This window comes from Microcebus murinus, chromosome 1 (assembly GCF_040939455.1).
Source record: "Microcebus murinus isolate Inina chromosome 1, M.murinus_Inina_mat1.0, whole genome shotgun sequence".
Taxonomy (NCBI): domain Eukaryota; kingdom Metazoa; phylum Chordata; class Mammalia; order Primates; family Cheirogaleidae; genus Microcebus; species Microcebus murinus.
Genome location: NC_134104.1, coordinates 50,140,191 through 50,160,031, shown reverse-complemented (window position 1 = coordinate 50,160,031; position 19,841 = coordinate 50,140,191). Strand labels below are relative to the sequence as shown.

Here is a 19,841-nt window from a genome sequence, read left to right as displayed (position 1 = left end):
TGCTCTAAAATCATGGGAAATAGACAGCTAGTTAAGGGATGTTGAAGCCCAAATATCCTAAATATCTCAAACTTTATATCTCAAGTCAAGCCACAATATGAAACTAGAAGAAATCTTTCAAATTTGAAACCTCATATGATGGGCAGAAACATTTTAAATATAAAAAGTTCTATAAGCATAAATCCTAACAGAGACTTCAGGAACAATTTATTCTTTAAACAGATTTTAAGTTATTTTACCTCCTATTTTCTATTGCTTATGAATTTTGTGATTTTTTAAAAATAGCTCCAACAATCAGATTACAGAAAACATATATTATCTCATTGTCACTCATTTCCCTGAGTCTCATGGACCAGAATTATTTTATTGTTATATAAACAGACACCTATTTTTTATACTCATATTATTTTATAACTTCTAATACTTTTAATTTAGATTACCAAACTAAATTCAATTGGCTTTTGTACAATTATTACTCAATTTGGAATTAATTTATCAAACATTACCATTACAGAAAAGCAAGAAAAATGACAAAACATATTTGGGGTAGAAAAATGAATATAGAAAGATTCTATAAAAACAGTAACCTTCTTTGGGTTAATATCTAGAGTTAATTTCCTCTTTGCAAGTATGCTTTATATTAGAAATTAGAACAATAAATAGTAATAATAAATCCTCCTATGTGTTGAATTCATGTACTGAGGAGGGCCTATTTACTATTAATTCTAGAAACATAACTCCACTAATAAAATTTTCACAATGATGATTATCTAGTTTCCAAACACATTGATTAGAAACAAAACATAGGAAAGATAGAACAAGAGAAAAAAATATAGGCAAAACAGAGACCATTCACGTTAACTCAAACAATAAGTGACACCTGTCTACCTGATTGTTAGAAAGATGAAAAAAATTATTAAAAACTTACCAAAAAAGAAAAAAACCCTTAAAAATAGACACCAGTTTCTGGGAAACATATGGGGGTGGGTGAGTTTAAAGCCTTCTACATATTAGCAAACCTTGGTGCTATCACAATTTTAATGGGATTGTTATTAATATTCATAATTAAAACTCTTTTAATGGACTGTTATTAATGTCCACAATTAATGATCAGAGTTATTTATAAAACATTGAATCCTATTTGGAATCCTTTTTTAAAAAGGCAATATCTAATACATTTGAAAGAGGAATGCATCCAAATATTTAAACAAAAGGAAAATTCTTGGAGCTTATGTAAGGAAGCCAAAATTTTTGGAAACTAAAATCAGTTATTTAATGGCATCCTCTCTGAGAGCTCAACAGATGTAAGATATTAAATTAATTTATGTGGTCAATCAAGAGTTAAAATTAACAGGATAAAAGGGAAATGGTTGTTAGTTTCTCTTTCAATAGTATTATGTCTTTAATACAGGAAGATAGTTGAAAATTCCCTCTCCCCATAAATTTAGGGTCTAAATGCAAAGATTTGGTGAGCAGCTTTGCTAAGTTTCACTACTTCCCAGTTCACTGAAGTAAAATACTAAAATAGCTGGGCACGTGATCACTTTCTCTATATCAAATGTATACTATTGCTTTGTAAACTCTCTGATGTTTTATCAACGCACACATAACCATAAACACTTGGTCTATTACAGTCATTGGTCCTTTACACATGGTCATGTGTATTTTGTTTCCGTAATGCTTTATAAAATTCCTTCCTATTTCAAAAAAAAAAATGAAACTGTAGCATACCTATGGAAATCTGATAAAGGAATCTTTAAAGTTTAGTCCTCTTAACATTATTACTCATCTTTCTCTTGGGAAGAGAGAATCACAGTGAGTATTATGAAAATAATGATAGTATCTATTGCATTTGCTTGAGTTATTTTCTCCTTAAACTATTTTAACTACATATTTTGTATGTAATTTTCTTTTATATTAGGTTGTAACAATTGATGGGTATTAGTTGGAGGGCTATAAAAGTGGACATGCACTATTTTAGCAAAATTGCATATTGATTCTAAAGTGTTTTTAAAAAGCTTTATGTGAATTATATCTTAATATGATTCAAGTATTCATAACCAACTATAGAATTGAAGGGAAAAGCATGTCACAAATTTACTTGCATTATTAAAGTACTTTAGTCAAGGGCACTAATTTAAGTCAAATTTTTCTTCTGAACATTCTTAACTAAGTTTCTCTAAATCAGTCAGGTCAACATTTATCAAATGGAAGCGCCATGTTTTAGTTCATTTTCTTCTTTTTTGCTGGCCTGGCTATCTTAATTGAAGTATTTAGGAGTTATATTATCACAGGGCTACACTATAGTAGTTAAAATTATAAAATAGGTAGATTTTAAAAATATAATAAAGCTTATTGTATATCTGATGGTACTTTACATGTGAGGGTGTGTGTATATTGGGGGAAGGGAGCTGATATTCATGGCAGCATGTCGTATGTGCCAATATCTATAGAAATGGCATAAAATGTTAAGATTCAAATGATTTCTTTCTTTTTTTTTGAGACAGAGTCTCGCTTTGTTGTCCAGGCTAGAGTGAGTGCCATGGCATCAGCCTAGCTCACAGCAACCTCAAACTCCTGGGCTCAGACAATCCTCCTGCCTCAGCCTCTCAAGTAGCTGTAGTAGTAGACTACAGGCATGCGCCACCATGCCCAGCTAATTTTTTCTATATATATTAGTTGGCCAATTAATATCTTTCTATTTATAATAGAGATGGGGTCTTGCTCTTGCTCAGGCTGGTTTTGAACTCCTGACCTCGAGCAATCCGCCCGCCTTGGCCTCCCAGAGTGCTAGGATTACAGGCGTGAGCCACCCACCTGGCCTGATTCTTTCTTAATAAAATAAATCGTAGGGTTTTTACTAATATCCTCTAAGTTCTTATCATATATAATTAAAGTCTAAGCTACATTTAATATTTAGTACAGCTTGAAACATTTTATAAATAATCTTACTTTCCCAACTACTTTTCTTTTTGCTTATATCAGCTGGAGAATTATATGGGAGATTCTTATGCTGGAGAAGAAGGAAACTGTGGTAAGGGGATTGAGAGTCATTAGGAAGAAATATACTAAAATAGGTATCTCCTTGTGCTCTAATACCCATAGTAAGTGCTATGAACATTAGCCTTCAGAAAAACTAGAAATCAGCAACTGACTAAAAAGTATATTTTTGACATCTAGCCATCTCACAGCCAGGTAAGGATACAGGAATGAAGGCAAAACTGCTCTATATAACCCACAGCCTACTAGCATTACTATCAGAAACCACACACAGAGCCTGGCCAACATAGTGAGGCCCTGTCTCTATAAAAAAAGGGTAAAATTAGCCAGGCTTAGTGGCACACACCCATAGTCCTGGCTGCCCAGGAGTTTGTGCCTGCAGTGAGCTAAGAATCCCACTATTGCACTCCAGCCTGGCTGGAGACAGAGCAAGATTATCTCAAAACAAACACACACACACACACACACACACTAGAGGTCAATTTGATAAGAAAGGGAGAAAGAAGAGGCAAATAGATGCACTGGTTGTGTAGATTCAAAAGTGCTTCTTTGTTAGCAATCACCCCTCATAAATCGTGAGATATTTTAAGTAAACTAATGTGTCCATGGAATCATGGTATATTTTCCTAACCAGATGGAAAAAATTCCTATATTTCAATACTCAAAATAAAATATACAGTATAGATCTCGTTTATTAAAATAGTCATTTTCTGCTTCTTGCCCTTTCCCACCCCCCAAAAAATTTTCTTTCAGGTTAAATGACTTTCAGGAAGTGGGTGGGAGGAGAGATTTTCAATCCAATAAAGCATTGGGAACAGTATCCAAATGAAAGGTACCCAAATAAAAGCTCTGCAATAACACTGTATGAAACCAACAAACACTGCCTATCACCATGAGAAGAATTGGTCCACCTGTACATCAGAATCCATGTTATGGGAACAGCCCTCCTGTAACACCATAAACCACCACCAGGGCAGAAGAGGCTTACAGATTAGCATGAATTGTGGTTTTTAAAATGCTTTGTTAGAGCTGGAGGCTCCCTCGTCCTCATTTTTTTTTTGAATGAACAAATTATTGTGGAAAAACTTTGAAATATTGAATGGACAGAATTCCAGCTAATCAAGTAGAAGCGACTCCTCATCTTCCTCAACTCTATTTGTTAGCTCCTGAAGAGGGTCCTAGTAACACAATGGGAAAACCTCCCATCTAATGGAAAACATTTATTTTAGTGATGAGAAGGGAATCTTAGCCCCAGACCTGTGACTTTGCCCAAGGTCAGCAGGAGAGCTGACAAAGAGAGGTCTCCTGGTGATCAGCTCATTGATTTTCTGTTTCACTACCGACAGCTGTCTGGCTCTCTGGGCACCCATTGGACCTCTGAGCCTTTTGCACAATCACTGGAATGAATCTTTGAGAATTTTTTTAAAGGTCTACACTTGCTTCCAAATGGTTTTATTAACCTCAAGTGTGCACTAAGTGCAGTTTGATTTTGATGCAATTCAACACCAGAAAAAAAAAAAAAAGCAAACATGATTACTGGTGACAAAACATACCACTTATTTGGATTTGAGCTGGTTTATAGGTATTTCTTGCATCTGACATATAGCTTAAAATGACACAAACGAACCTATATAAAGGACAATAAAGTCATCAGTTATGGGATCTACCTTGAACTAAAACAATTTGACTTTGCCATTAGGATGGCAATCAGCAGCAGGTTGATCTGGGATTGGCTCACATTAACAGCACTTGGTTCTGTGGTACATGGTGCACGTTGCTAGGTGACTCAAAAGAGGGAAACAGAGGACTGATTGATGAGCTTAGTAACTCTTAAGTGACTGTAATATATACATGCACAGAATGAAAGTCTCCCTGTCACAGCTGCTTTTTGCTTCACAAAAAGTGACCCAAAGTAAATTCATTTTTTAAAAAATGGCAAAGCCCTTATATGCTCTTGTAAACACTGTTTTTATCATAAAAACTATGCTGTTCATTTCACTGGATTTGGAGGGTCTCACAGTTTCTTACTAAAACACCATTTTCAAGAATGTGTAACTTGTTTATGTAAATTCTCCCTGGCCCACAGCCTGGAATGCAAATTCTGTTTCTGAGAATCACTTTGTTTTCAACAACATTCAAAAGAGAAGAGGGCAGGGGGTGCTGGCGGTATGTGGGGTGTGAGTTTGCTTTCACAATCATAGAAATTCTCTGTATTCCAAAACGGCTTATAAATTTTATTGAATTAGAATATATGGAATTTTTTTCGGAATTTGGTATGGCATTTTATTTTTTTAAAGGATAATTTGAAAAATGTCACAAATGATTCTTCTAAACAGAACAACTTGAATTTCTCAAATCCTTTATACACTATCATGATATTTGATAATTTTAACACAGCAAAAAAGAAACCTGACAATGACAGATTAATACACACACCACTGAAATTGCTGTGACTTAATCTCTGTACCTAATGTGGTACATTCTTGATTTCTGGTTATATCTATGTCATCAAGAGCTATCATCATCAAACATTTTTTGGTTTCTCTCTTTATATAAAGCATCCTAAACAGTGCACCCTCCATCTTCCTAATAACATCAAAGTGAAATAAAAGAAAAGAAAGAAAGAAAGAAAATACATGGACCAGTGGAAAGTATAGGATGCAGATTAGCTGTGGTGTTTTATGGAAATAGGCATGACTGCAAATACTTGCTTCTTGGTTTGATTTGTAAAATGATGGACAAGTGTGAATGGTTTCTGGAAAGTGCTTTCTAAGCTGAAAGGTAATCAGCTGAAAACATGTAATATGCTTTTACAAGGTTCTTGTGGAGAACAAAGGTTTCCTTTTTAGTATAAGCATTCTTTGAATCCGTATCATGAGCCCATAGTAGCTTTGAAGTCCATATAAATACTTAGGGACAGACCTACTTACTTCGTTGCATACAAGAGAAACAGGGAAAATCCTAGTTACTTGATGTAGTTGGAGGCCCTCTGGGTTTCTTTGTTCCTATTTATTTTAATAATTTCTAGGTGCTGTCAAGTTATCAGAAAAAAGTTGAAAAGTGAGACCTTTTTCTCTAATTAAAAAAGACTGGCATTCTGAAACTTTTGAGATCTGTTTTCTTCTCCTATAATTTATAAAATATCATGATGTAACTCGTGGGACTTTTTATTTGAATTTTAAAAGATGAAATACTTTAATTATGACTTCTTAAGTCATTCATTTGCATAGGCATTTGCACAGTAACATTAACTATATATTATCATTAGGCAAAGTAACTTTGCCATAGTAACTGTAATAATTACGCCAAGTTTCTTTTACAATTTTTTCCTCTTCCAGCTCTATGCTCCTTTCTCCCTTTGGTGTATCTCACAGACACATTAGGTTGTGGTTTAGCTTTTTTATTTTAGGAGAATTTTCTAAACCAAGTGAACACTTTGAAATCTAAATCAATAGGCATTAAAGGTCTGGATATATATATATATTTTTTTCTCTAAAATCTCTCTATATATTTTTATAGATGAATATACATATAGAAAGCTTAGATCTGTAAGTCACAAGACAGTTTGAATTCACCCATATTTTATTGTTTTATATATCAAAATGGCAATTTCATGTGATTCAGCCTAATATATGTATAAGCATATATGATATGCATGATTATATATGTATCATGTATCTGTGTATATACTACAGAACGTTTATTTGTACCTATCAAACAAATTTAAGATCACATGTTAGTTATCACTAGTAGTACTTCATACTTCAAGAAATTTTTATTTCCATTTATTTATTTATTTTCCTTTGGTGATGTTTAAAACAGCCTTTGGTGGCTGTTTTATTGTATTTTAAATAAATATAACAATCTTTTTTTTTTTTTTTTTGAGACAGGATCTTGCTCTTTCATCTGGGCTAGAGTGCAGTGGTGTCATCATAGCTCACTGCAATCTCAAATTCCTGGGCTCAAGCAACCTTTTTGCACCACCATGCCCAGCAAATGGAGGAAATTTTTTAATGAAAAAACAACAGAGAATATTGTTTTAGTTCCTTATTGCAAATCACCCATTTGAATTTCGGAATTTTTGTTTTCATTGCTGGTAGCACATATAAACAGAATGAAGATCTCTAAAAGTCTTACTGTATAGATGCCTCATCTAGAGACACTACAGAGAGTTCAGTTTTCTTTCTAAAGAATATATTCTAGCGCAGCAGTTCCACTTAGCAGTTATACCGCAGACTACTTACTGAACACCTTGACTATTGTAGGTGCCTCAAACACGTTGTCCTCAGTTACTAGCATGCACACAAATCTCTTTTCATCACTGATCCTTGCATTACTGATAGACAAAGTGTAGTTTTCTGAGAGGCTCAATCTGTCTTTGTATTCTGGTACATCGTCGTACTGCACACTTTTCTTTGTAGAGGACCTGAAGGCAATAAATACTGGGGAGCCATCAGGCTTTTCCTAAAAATTAAAATAATAATATATTTTAAAAACAAGCATATTCAAAATGTTTCAGGATTACGTCCAGTATAACAAAATTTCCTTGGCCATATTCTTACAGCAATCTTTATACTTTATGTCCAAGAAAAATAATTTTGGGTACAAGCCTCACATAAATATTTAGTTACAGAAAATTACTCCTCATAAGAAGAGAAGCTGTAAGTTCTTTTCAGGTATTGGCTTAATGTATGAAAATGAAAGGACGGAGCTGTAGGAATCTGAGCTTTTCTTGCATCAGGAGGACAGAATTAGTGACTGTTTTGAAAGTGACAATGGATGTTTAATATAAAATTTTAAAAAATACATACAAGCAACCATACAAATGTGCCAAATGATGTTCAGGTAAGAATCATGACAAGTATATACTTGAACTGCAAATACTGGTTTAGATACCCTGGGCAATTATCTTTGGCATATTCTTTACTTTAATCCACATATTTTAAATGTCCACACCTTTCAGCCAAAACTGATGTTGCTGACCTTTACACATGACATAGTTTAATCAGTCTTCACAGAGAAACAGTATTTACCTTTGTAAAACAATCATGTCCATTAAGTAATAGAATCAGATTAACCATTTCAATCCATAGTTTTGCTATCTGAGTCATAAAATAGAGATCAAAGGCTTTTATATAAAAATATGTCATCAAAATAAGATACAGGTTGGCATATACAATTATGCCAAGAGCATGGAGACATAAGATGCATTTCTTCACTGAGTCCTACAAAAATTATCTTATATAAAAAGCAATATAACCTAAAGTAGGGGGCAAGCCCTCCTTTCCTTACCTCAGAAAATAAAATATGACAAAACATGTTAAAGTACATGGCACATGTTAAGATTCTATGGGGGCTTAAATTTAAAGCATATTAATATTGATTGCTAAGTTAATTTTGGAGTCCACAAAATTTACTTGCTTAAATATCTGAATACATCAGTAATATTCTTCTTAAATATTTTAGACTTATCACAGGTTTACAATGTAAATCCTTGCCTTAAATCATTCCTTCATTATGGGAAAATATGTTAGACCACTAACTTAAATTTCTGTATTCATTCTCATATGCAATAAATAATAGTTATTATTAATTTTTGAGCACTTAACTTTATGGCAGATGCTCTCTTTGGGGGCTTTCTATGCAGTAACTATTTGATCTAACACTTCTAACAACCCTGTAAATTAAAGTTAAAATATTAGCCTCCTTTATAGATTTGACCATGGAGGTATGGTTTGGTTAAATAACTTCCCAAGTTATTTAAATCTCAGCAGAGCGGAAATTTGAGCTCAGCAGCCTGGCTTCATTACGATTGCACTGTACCTCTCTCTTGACAGCCATTAGAGACCTCTTCTGTACGAGGCACCGTGGCGAATGCTGCTGAAGAGGTGGCAGGAGTGGGGCTGAGAGGAGTGACCCGGGAGATATGATCTCCATTCATAGGGATTTTATAATGTGATCCGGGAGAAACTAGTCCTCCCCTCCTTCCTGTTTGCTTCCTTTTATTTTTTTCCAAACCTTCGCCTTGTCTTTCAGGTGATTACATTACATTAAAGCATGTATACTCTTTCTACAAATCAAGCCTGACTTGAGAGCACGTACATATCTCATCGATGTATTGCTGAAGCTTTCTGCCTAACAGTCAATTTGAAAATTGTCATTTTTGTTTGGTCTCCAGTACCACTGTGCCAGTTCAGCTTACGTGAAAATTACTCTCTGGGTTATAGTTAGAATTTTCTATGATTGCAAGAGTTTTTTTTGCCACTTGATTCCATTTGCTTTGGCAGGAAATTTGATTCAACAGGCGAATTATGTGGTAATCTTCCAGGCCCTTGGAATGTTGGGAGTGCTAGTAGACTTCTTCCTCATAAGTCTTAACTTCAGATTTCCACGTTTACAGAAAACTGGAACTAGTTCAAAATTACCTTCAGGGAACTGGATAACAGGAGAGTGCTGTGCTGCTTTGCCTACCTTCCTTTCCTTTCATTTTCCAGTCACACAAGAATAGTGTGGTTAGGAGTTTAAAGCCTTGCAGACATAATAACTTACTTTGTCAAGCCACTACCACATGGCAAGTACTAGGTAAGTACTTTGATATGAATTACTTTATGTAACCCTCACAACAACACCATGAGGAGAATATAATTATCTCATTGCATAGATGAGGAAATAAGGGTTAGATCATGTGCGCAGAATCCCACAATGAGTATATGGTTGAACCTGTTGGCCTGACTTCGGAACCCGCATTTTAGAAGATTATGTTAGACCACCCCTTGAATGCAGGTTAAAGCACATTTCTTAGAGTGCATTCTTCAGAATGTTTGTTTTTGGAGATATTTGAGGAAAAAAGTTGTGTGGCCAAATACACCTAAGAAATGAATCAAACTATGGCCCTCGGATAATTCATAATGCATCTTAAAATATAAAAGGCTCTGAGAAGTGTTACAATAAAGAAACTTTTCATAAATTATTTGACCACCAAATTCTTTCCCTCTGTAAATATCTTTTTTTAACATTTCAAGGATCTAGAGAAACTTTGCTATTGTGTCCAGGGAAACGTATATCTATTGAAGCTTGCAAACTGCCATTAGTTTCCTGTAGTCCAGCATGGGGACATTGTACCACAGATACTTTTCATTAATTTTGGTAATTAAACTAAGACACTTTATCAGGCAAAGATACCTAGTCATTCCACATGCAGCTACCAGGATCTCTACCCTCTATTCCAGACCCACCTGCACCTCCACACCTGAGAAAAATATGATTTTGCTATCTGCAAGAAATGTGGATAAAATTGACAATATTAAATATTTTAAAAAGTCCTACAACATCAACATAGTTTCAAGGCCAAACACCACAAGCAAGCTTGTAATGGTGATGACGAATTCCCAATGACTATATGAGGGCTCTGGCTACTGATATATCTTGCCTTTACAATAGCCACATCAAACAGAAAACCTGAGTAAGTGGAGAAAGGTTGTCATCTTCCACTGAGCTTTGTCCTATAATTCACTGAATATATTCTGGAGCTGTGCCTTTTTCTCTACCTCTAACACTTAAGGTTGAATCTTTCAGACTAATATGATCTAAGAATTACGTGTTTGTTGGCCGTATTTTAAAATAGCATTTGTTATGTAAGACGTGAATTATTTTTTGACATATTCGACACATTAATTTTACCTTCCTACATTTGTACCCACAGTTCACTATTGCCATTAAGTTAATTTGAAATTCACATTTACTTACAGAAAGAATTTTATTTAAAAAACCAGAGGCAATTAACCAAGTCCAAGGTAGGTCAAACTTACATATTTCCATTTGCCAAACATGAGATTCTGAGGTACATCGAGTCTGCAAGGCATAATAATGGTATCTCCATATGCTGAATTTACTGTGTACAATCCGAGGCCTTTAGATAAAAGGAAAAAGAAGAGAGGAGAGAGAGAGAGAGAGAAAGAGAGAGAGAGAGAGAGAGAGAGAGAGAATTTTAAGTGTTTTCTTAAAGTGACAAAGTAAATAACTTAAATTCAAGATGCATGTCTTAATAAAAGCTATCCATTCTAGTTTCATTTTAAATGATGCACAAAAAATATGAGACTAGAATATATTTTCTATTTAAATATTAACAGATCTTATATAGCTACTAAGTCTTTAAATAGCACACAATTCAAATTTATAGACCCCCCCTAATTTTACCAGGGAATAGATAGGTAGTGTATTCCAAAAGAGCATAGTGAAATCTGAGGGTTGATTACCTTTTTCACTATATTTCATAGAAATGTGGAACTATACAAAGATTAGTATGTTTAAAATTCTCAAGGCTAGCTCTAAATATATATGTATTTTTCATTTGAAAATATTATCAAATTTATCTTCTGGAAAATTTTAAAAACTATTAAAAACTGAGAACTAATATACATTAGACCATAATTGAATTTTATTTACAAGGGGAAGAGGAACATCGAAGTGGTTTATTTTATAGTAGTATAAGTTAAAATACTAATTTTAATTTTGCACAAAATGTCAACAGGATAAGAATTTACAGTATGAACATTCTTCATAAAGTGTTGTTTACAATGTGATTACCTGCATTTTGGAGAGAAAATATAATATAAACCACAATTTGTTAATAGAGTACAAAAAACTTCTTGGTCTTATTTATTTATTTGTTGAAAAAATATACATGATAAATAATTAAAATGTGGAAAAAATCATTTTTTGCATATGAATATAAAATGCCATTCAAATCTGTGTGTATTCATGAGAGTTTAAAAAACCTCAGGCATTTAAGTTGGCATTATTACTCAGAAAATATCTCAGATTTTTAAACCTTATTTTGTTTGCAATAATCCTTGAACTTTAGAACTTTTACAATTAAATATCTACTAAGATATGTCATAATTGGATACAGAGTGGGTAGGGGCTGTTTTAAACAGTAAAGAAAAAAAAACAGCATGATATTTTGTCCACCAGGTGGTGCTAAAATGTAAAACTAAGGCAATCTGCAACACATAAATAAAACCATTTTATGACTTGCTGAAGAAACAGGACTGGGTTGATGTCATTTTTCATTGTTATCCATCAATCATAGCATATACAAAATTTCATATAGGGATAAAAATCATTAACTTTGGTAAAAAAAAAGTAATAAAATTCCCATTTTAAAATGCTATCAATTGAGGAAACTCCTTTAAATTTTACCCCAATGAACAAAAACATAACAGAGAATACACATTTCCACATAAATATGCAGCCTAATAACTAATTTTTAGTATTTTAAGATTGTTAAGATACAGAATACAATATATAAGAAATGAGAATGTGTTTTTACTTGCTCTTTGGGACATGAGGATTACTTAAAATTGCTTATCAGATGTTCAGTACCATAACAAAAAGTTACCTCAATAATCTTTAAATTTTCTTGTGTTCTCCATTCTGCAACTATAATCCCTTTTAACTTCAAGCCATCGAAAAGCATAATACTCTAAATGAACAAATTTTTCCTCTTCAGCCTTGTTAAAATAAAAATAATGGGGATCTAGACATGTGATTGCAGACATGCAAACTAATAACGTTTAGGAAATTGCTCTATTGCACATTACAGTGCTTGTTTTCTGTGATATTTGGCTCCCATATATGGAATTTCTACCATGTATTTTGAAACTCATTCATACACTACACAGGTGCAGCTCTGCCCAGCCAAGGAAATCACTTTGTGATTTCATATCTTGTTTTTTCATCTTTTATAGCGAGGAACTTGAATATGTAATAATTTTGAGATGATCCATCTCTATACCTTAAATTACGGCAGGACATGCACCTCTAATTGTCTCCTATCATTTTAAAATAAACCTTCCTTTGACAACTGACAATTCTTCCATGGTTGGCCAAGGGGTAAAAAACGTTTACACAGCTTATGCACCAATGAGGTGAATCTTTTGCCAGGTAAAGGGAAATTTAAAAAATTCCTTTTCCAAAAAATTTAATGCTTTGCCCTTTCTCACAAATCAGTTTTTCTTTTCTCTTCACTATAGAACTTTAATGTGCTATATATACATCAAATTTTATAACAGGTTTTAAAGCTGTATGAATTTCAAGTACATAGTGTATGATGAAAGCATAATTATAACAGGGAGGGGACCATATATATTTTTATCTTTGTATCTCCAGGAACAATGCTTAGCATTTAATGGGCATCTAATAAAATGATTTCTCATTTAAATGCTATGGAGTCTCTCGGATTTTGGTTATCAAATTATAATAACATATTTGACAATCAGAGATGAGTTGACAACATTGGAACTTTGAGAAGTCTCAATTTTACCATATACTCTAAAGGCTGTCGTATATTATCCTGGGTGTGCAGAAAAATTGGATTTTGTTTTTGGACCATAGTCTCTGTCTTGAGGAGAAACAAATAAAAAGCAAACACAGGAGTTCACTGATGGAACTAGAAGCGATCATTTTCCCCTGCCCTTACCTTTAAGAGAAATTAAAGATTACTTTTTCTCCCTGATTTGCAAATGATACTATGAAATGCCCCCTTCCCTTACTTGTGATGATCATAAAGCAAAAGTTGTTTTTTTTTTAGTATTTGAAAATTCATGGACTGTGTCTTTTAATGACAGCTCCAAATCCAAAATCAGTCAGGATGGAACTCTGAAGGGTAGAACAAATACAAGGGAAAAAAGACACCTGACAAGAATGAGGGCAGTAGGTAAAAAGCCAACAGTTAGGTACATGAACACTGTTCCACCGGCCTAGGGCAGAATGGATGATAATAAGTTGGATGGCGTTAGAAGACATAATTGTACTTATTTTAGAATCAATTTCAAGTTTGCCCTAATTATTCATTTCCCTCTTCTGGTAAGTGTATGCTGACTACCAAGTTTATCTGGTAGAAGGACTGGCATCTTGCATCTGTGGAGCAGCTAACATTTCTAATACCCTAGGGATAAAGTGGCTACAAAGACTACCATGATTTGGTAACGAATTACATCTAATTTCTAAATATACCTTAATCTTTGAGATGAAGAGCCAAAGAGACCCAAAGTACCTGTCAATCCAAATGATTCTGTTTATACTTTTCATAGGAGAAAAAGCTCTTTTATTTTTGAATTGGCAAGTCTGAAAATTGAGTTCAGCTTACTGGAATTCCCCTGCAATTTTCTCACTGTAATATTAGTTGGTTAAATTATTCATGGTTTTGTAGCTTACAGATTATTGCACTATTGCAAATATAGAATGCCTATAATGTCCTTCCTCAAAGTGGCTAAATGTGAAATGTAGACCAAATGTGTGTGTGGTATGTGTATATGTGTTATGTTTCTGTGTATAAGCACAGGTTGTAAGAAACTTTCAATTGGGCTAGAACCTTCTGTATTAAATGTGTTCTATAAATTTAAGACATTTTTATGACTTATTATTACTGCTGCTATCACAATGTCCTGACATAAAATAAGGTATAAAATGTGTCATACATGAGAAGCAATATGAGATTATTTAAGGATTTTAAAAATAAAGGGTTATTAAACAAAGGTAAAAAGCAATGGAAATAGAAAGGCTACATAGATGAAGTAAATGGAAATACAGTGGGGTAAACACAGGATAAGAACAATATCTTGGCAGAGTAATTCTGACATACAGACTCAGACCACCATAAAATACAAGCTAGTTATACGCAGGCATTTTTTATAGCAAATGATTTCAAAGAGGCTCTGAAAAGAGACTCAGGTACAATTTTGATGTTAGGAAAATAGTTTTTATTTCTAATTTTAAAAAGGTGATTTTGGTCATATTGTTGATGAATTCTTTTTCTATATGAACTATTAATAATTTTCAAGTTCAGAGGAATCATTCTCTTTGCATCGCTGACATATGGACATATGAATTGGGGTAGGTTAAAGTTCAGACTCTGCTACCAAATTTCAAGCAGAAGAAGAGCAAAAAGTATAGAACATAGAATGAGAATTAGAGTCTACTTTTAGGTGTCGTAATTTAGCATGATTGTTATTTATTGCACTAATACTTTAGTAGTATTATTATCCTTAAAAACCCTTTTGAGCTCTGTAGTTCTGCTCGGTGCCATAAAAGGTTTAATTGCAACTACAAAGGAGTCAGAGCTTATGATATTACAGTTTCACAAAGTTTTAGAGAGTTTTATTTGAACAAATGAACTCTTGGGGAGGAGGTAGGTATAAATGAGAAATTTAAAATTATTTTCAAATTTATTTGACTGAATTTGAAAGATAAACATATTAATACTCCTATTTGCCTCATTAATGAATTAGGAGATGTAAAACTCTAACTGAAATATGTAATATCAGTTCACAGCAGTGTTTCTCAACCTGGTCACTATGGACGCATTGGGCGAATAAATCTTTATTGTAAGAGGGCTGTTCTGTGTATTACAGGATGTGTAGCAGCATCCCTGTCTCTACCCATTAGATGAAAGCACCACTCTTCCCCCTGTTCTGGCAACCAAAAAGTCTCCAGACATGACACATGTCCCTTGGGAGATAAAATTGCATCACCCCAACCATGTCCAGTTGAGAATCAAATGGTTTAAACCTTCAACTCTTGGCTTCTTTTAGTCAATAAAACTGTGATTTCCAATAAAGGATTTTAAGCAAGATTGAATCATAGTTTAAGACTAATCACTGAATACAAGCAGAGGGATAGAGGAAAAAATGGTACCTAACACCCGGTTATTACCAAATTTATTTCTCTTACAGAAACATTGTATATTAAACCACAATAGGGGGAATGATTCTTGACTTTAGGAATTGGATTCCCAATCTCTTTACAAAAATGACAAAGGTATTTTGTTTTAGCAAATGTACTTTATGTACCACAATAAAGGACAAATTATACATTCTATGTAAGTATGTATACTAAAATTTCTAAGCCCTCATATTACATACACTTTATTTAATATGATAAAATATCATAATTCTACTGAGAGAGTGAAATATGTGTCTTTAAAGTGCCTTCCAAGCCTGACATTTTATGATTGAATCACACAGAGTTATCTTATCTCACAATGCCTCCCATACTTTATTCCATAAACAAGAGTTTAAGATTTTCGTCAAGGTCCTGAGATATATAGTCAGCTCTTTGCCTGTGTGTGTGAAGTAGAGGTGGTGTGATTGCTAAGCAATTTGGAATGGATGGTAGACAGCAGGAGACATCTGATGAAAGCTACTGTCATTTTGCAAAACAAAGAGAAGAGTCTGTTTCTTTCCCTCTTTTCTTCATTAATTTTCCTTCAACAAACTTGGGCACTTGGTGGCCAGGTTGGGTCTTTGGTGCATCTGAAGTAGTTTATTTAAAATTCACTTTCTGCATTAACTTTCACAAATGTCATATATTATAATGTAGGTATAATTGAGTAATGCCTACAAAGAAGAAAAATAGTAATTCTTTCTTTCTCTTTCCTACAATTTTTTGTCTTTCCTACAATTCTTTTCTCTTCCTACAATTTCATAAGTGCATTACATTACACATTCTAGATAAATGGTTGGGCCATTGGAATAATCTTTTTTTATGGAAAATGTCCACCTCACTAAATTATAAACTACTGCTAGTAGCCAGGAATATGTCTTAAGATATGTACTCTATTTCACTTTAAAATTTGGTATTTCATAATGTTCTAAATATTTATCTTTTCATTAGACTATAGGTCAATGTTATAATCCATATTATGTTACAGAAAGACCTATACAAGTAATAAAGTTTACAAAATACAGAATCAGTATTTACATTGCTGTGCTGAAAATTAACTTTATAATTTACCATTGCCTCATAGTTCATTATACTCCAACTATGCAATGATCTATGAAGCTGGATAAGTCAGAATTTCTCCCAATTGGTTTATGCTTTATCCCATCTCACCTCATTTTCTAAAAAAATTCAAAATATTATGAGGTACAAACATTTTGGTTATATGAATTACTTTTGTACAGTTTTAGTCAAAGTTATAAGTATGTCCATCATCCAGCTAGTGTGCATTCTTCCCATTAGGTATGAATTTACCCATCCTCTCCTCCCTGCTCCCACCTGCTTGATTTCCCTTGAATTTTAATACTTCCCTTGAATTTTGTACACATGAATGTCGATCAATAGTTCCAATTTAGGTACATGAGGTGTTTGCTTTTCCATTCTTGCAATACTTCTCTTAAAAGGATGGTTTCCAGTTCCATACAGGTTGTTACAAAAGGTATTAGTTCACCATTTTTTATGGCTGAGTAATACTCCATGGTATATATATACCACATTTTATTGATCCACTCATGTATTAATAGGCATGTGGGTTGTTTCCACATCTTAGCAATTGTGAATCGGGCTGCTGTAAACATTTGGGTACAAGTGTCTTTTTTTATAAAATGCCTTTTTTTCCTTTGGGCAAATACTCAGTAATGGGGGTGCTGAATCAAAGGGTAGGTCTACTTTAAGGTCTTTGAGGTATGTCCATACTACTTTCCACAAAGGTTGTACTAGTTTTCAGTCCCGCCCGCAATGTATATGTGTTCTTTGCTCTCCCCATCCATTCCAACATCTGTTGTTTTGGGATCTTTGGATAAAAGCCATTCTCACTTGAGTGAGGTGATAACTCATTGTGCTTTTGTCTTGCATTTCCCTGATGATTAGAGACTTGAGCATTTTTTTTTGTATGTTTATTTGCCATTAGTCTAGCTGCTGTTCATGTCTTTTGCCCACTTTTTGATGGGGTTGTTTCATATTTTATTGCTGATTCAGTTGATATTCTTGTAGATTCTGGTTATTAGCCTTTTATCAGATTGTATAGTTCCTGGGGCCCATTCACTTTGGCTGAATTTCTGTATATCCTTTAATGTCTCTCTCAAAAATCGTGTAGTTTTGCATTCAATCATGTATTGAGTATTTTTTTTTTCCGGCATATTATGGGGGTACAGATTTCAAGGTTTCAATAAATGCCCATTCCCCCACTCCCCCCACAAGTCTGAGTCTCCAGCATGACCATCCCCCAGATGGTGCACTTCTCACTCATTATATATGTATATACCCGCTCCCCTCCCCTCTACCCAATACCCTATTACTGTGGTACCTACGTGTCCACTTAGGTGCTGCTCAGTTAATACCAATTTGCTGGTGAGTATATGTGGTGCTTGTTTTTCCATTCTTGGGAAACTTCACTTAATAGTATGGGTTCCAGCTCTAACCAGGAAAATATGTGTATTGAGTATTTATTGAACACCTACTATAGGCAAAGTTTTAAGTGTGCTTTGTGGGGAAAATATATAAATACAATATCAAGGCTTTTTCTTTAAAGAACAAAATAGAATTAGTATAAGGTACTTAATGGGTAAACTAACTGTTGTGGTATAGCATAGAAAAGAATTCCAGCAATGAGACTGAGGATATTAGTAAAGGCTACTTGGAGGAAATTTCATTTGACTTGAAGGCTGAATTAAGCTTTCTATAGATGGGAAGATATGGACTACCTTACACGCAGAGTGCACGAGAGGCACTGAGTGATGTTTGCTTTTGTCTCTTAGGGAAAACTCATTTTTTTATTATAATATTTTCTACAGAGCAGATCTTTGATCTTCATGAGCATCATGTCCTAAGACTGGCAGTTTTCCCACATTTGTTCATGCACATAAAATTTCTCTCATAAAATGTTAGATCTCTTTACTTTCATTATCAACAATAGCACCCTTTGGGGGCCACTTAAAAATTATAAGCAAAAATCTTTCTAGAAATGATCAAAAAGCAATAGAATTGATTTAAGTTATGAACCCTTAATTTTATTTTTGAGAGGTGCCTCATGAATTTTAAATCAGAAAATATGCAAATTCTATTGCTCTTATTAGAATTTCTTAACTTGGGATACATCAATGAACTTTAAGGCATTTATGGAGTCCTATAAAATTAAATTTAAAAATTGTGGTTTACTGAAAGGTTTGTTTTTTATAGACAGAGGATTTAAAGATTTCATCAGATTGTCAAAGGTGACCTTAAATAAAAAATAAAAATTTAAGGTTCAATGTAGATTGAATAGAACTTATGGAAGCATAATTTGTTGGTATCAGCTTTTAAAATGCTAATAGCATTCTCTAATCAAGCAATATCACCACTGGGAATCTATTCTACAAAAGCTTTTGCATATGTGCACAAATGATTATATACAAAGATAAGATGGTGTTATTTTTTTTTATTTCGGCATATTATGGGGTACAGATTTTAAGGTTTCAATAAATGCCCTTTCCCCCTCTCCCCCCACAAGTCTGAGTTTCCAGCATGACCAAGATGGTGTTATTTTGAATACTGAAAAATTGGAGGAACCTAACTGTTCATTCACACAGTTAATACTAAAGTAGAGTGTATATCCACACAATCCTCTTTAAAAAGTCATTGGAAAAAAGTGTAAGACAATATATTGTTTTTATTTTTTAAAAGATATATTTTGGCATTTAAAAATTGTATCAGTCATTCATTCCTTTATTTGCTGACTACTGAGTGTCTACTCTGGGCTACGTGATGTTGTAGGGTGAGCAATGCAATGGTGACAAAAGAAAAAAACTGCTCTTGAGGAGTTGAAATTCTAGAAAGATATATTTATTCATGTATTTAAAAGTTTAATTTCTTTTTTAAAGAGGGAGAAATTATCAGTTTAGTTCATCCACTATTCTGCAAGCTATTTGAGGGAAAGACCTACATTTTACTCATTTTGAAATTCTTTGTAGCACCAGCAAGGTTGCAGTAGCTCAATGATCATGAGTGAACTAAAGCCCCCTGGTACTACATTGAGAAAGCTCTAAAAGATCAACTAGCACACCTCATTTCTCTGCATTTAACAT

The 19,841-nt window shown here is 33.6% G+C and overlaps 1 protein-coding gene across 2 annotated transcripts in view; it reads right to left on the bottom strand.

The window, feature by feature from the left end:
- Positions 1 to 19,841, bottom strand: part of ALCAM (activated leukocyte cell adhesion molecule) — a 183,270-nt gene that overhangs the window by 35,348 nt on the left and 128,081 nt on the right. For both annotated transcript variants that reach the window (XM_012777170.2, XM_012777171.2), the window contains exons 2-3: positions 10,809 to 10,909; positions 7,245 to 7,464 (exon numbers count right to left, since the gene is read on the bottom strand). In XM_012777170.2, the coding sequence (XP_012632624.2) occupies positions 7,245 to 7,464; positions 10,809 to 10,909 (321 nt within the window). The remainder of the gene's footprint in view (positions 1 to 7,244; positions 7,465 to 10,808; positions 10,910 to 19,841) is intronic.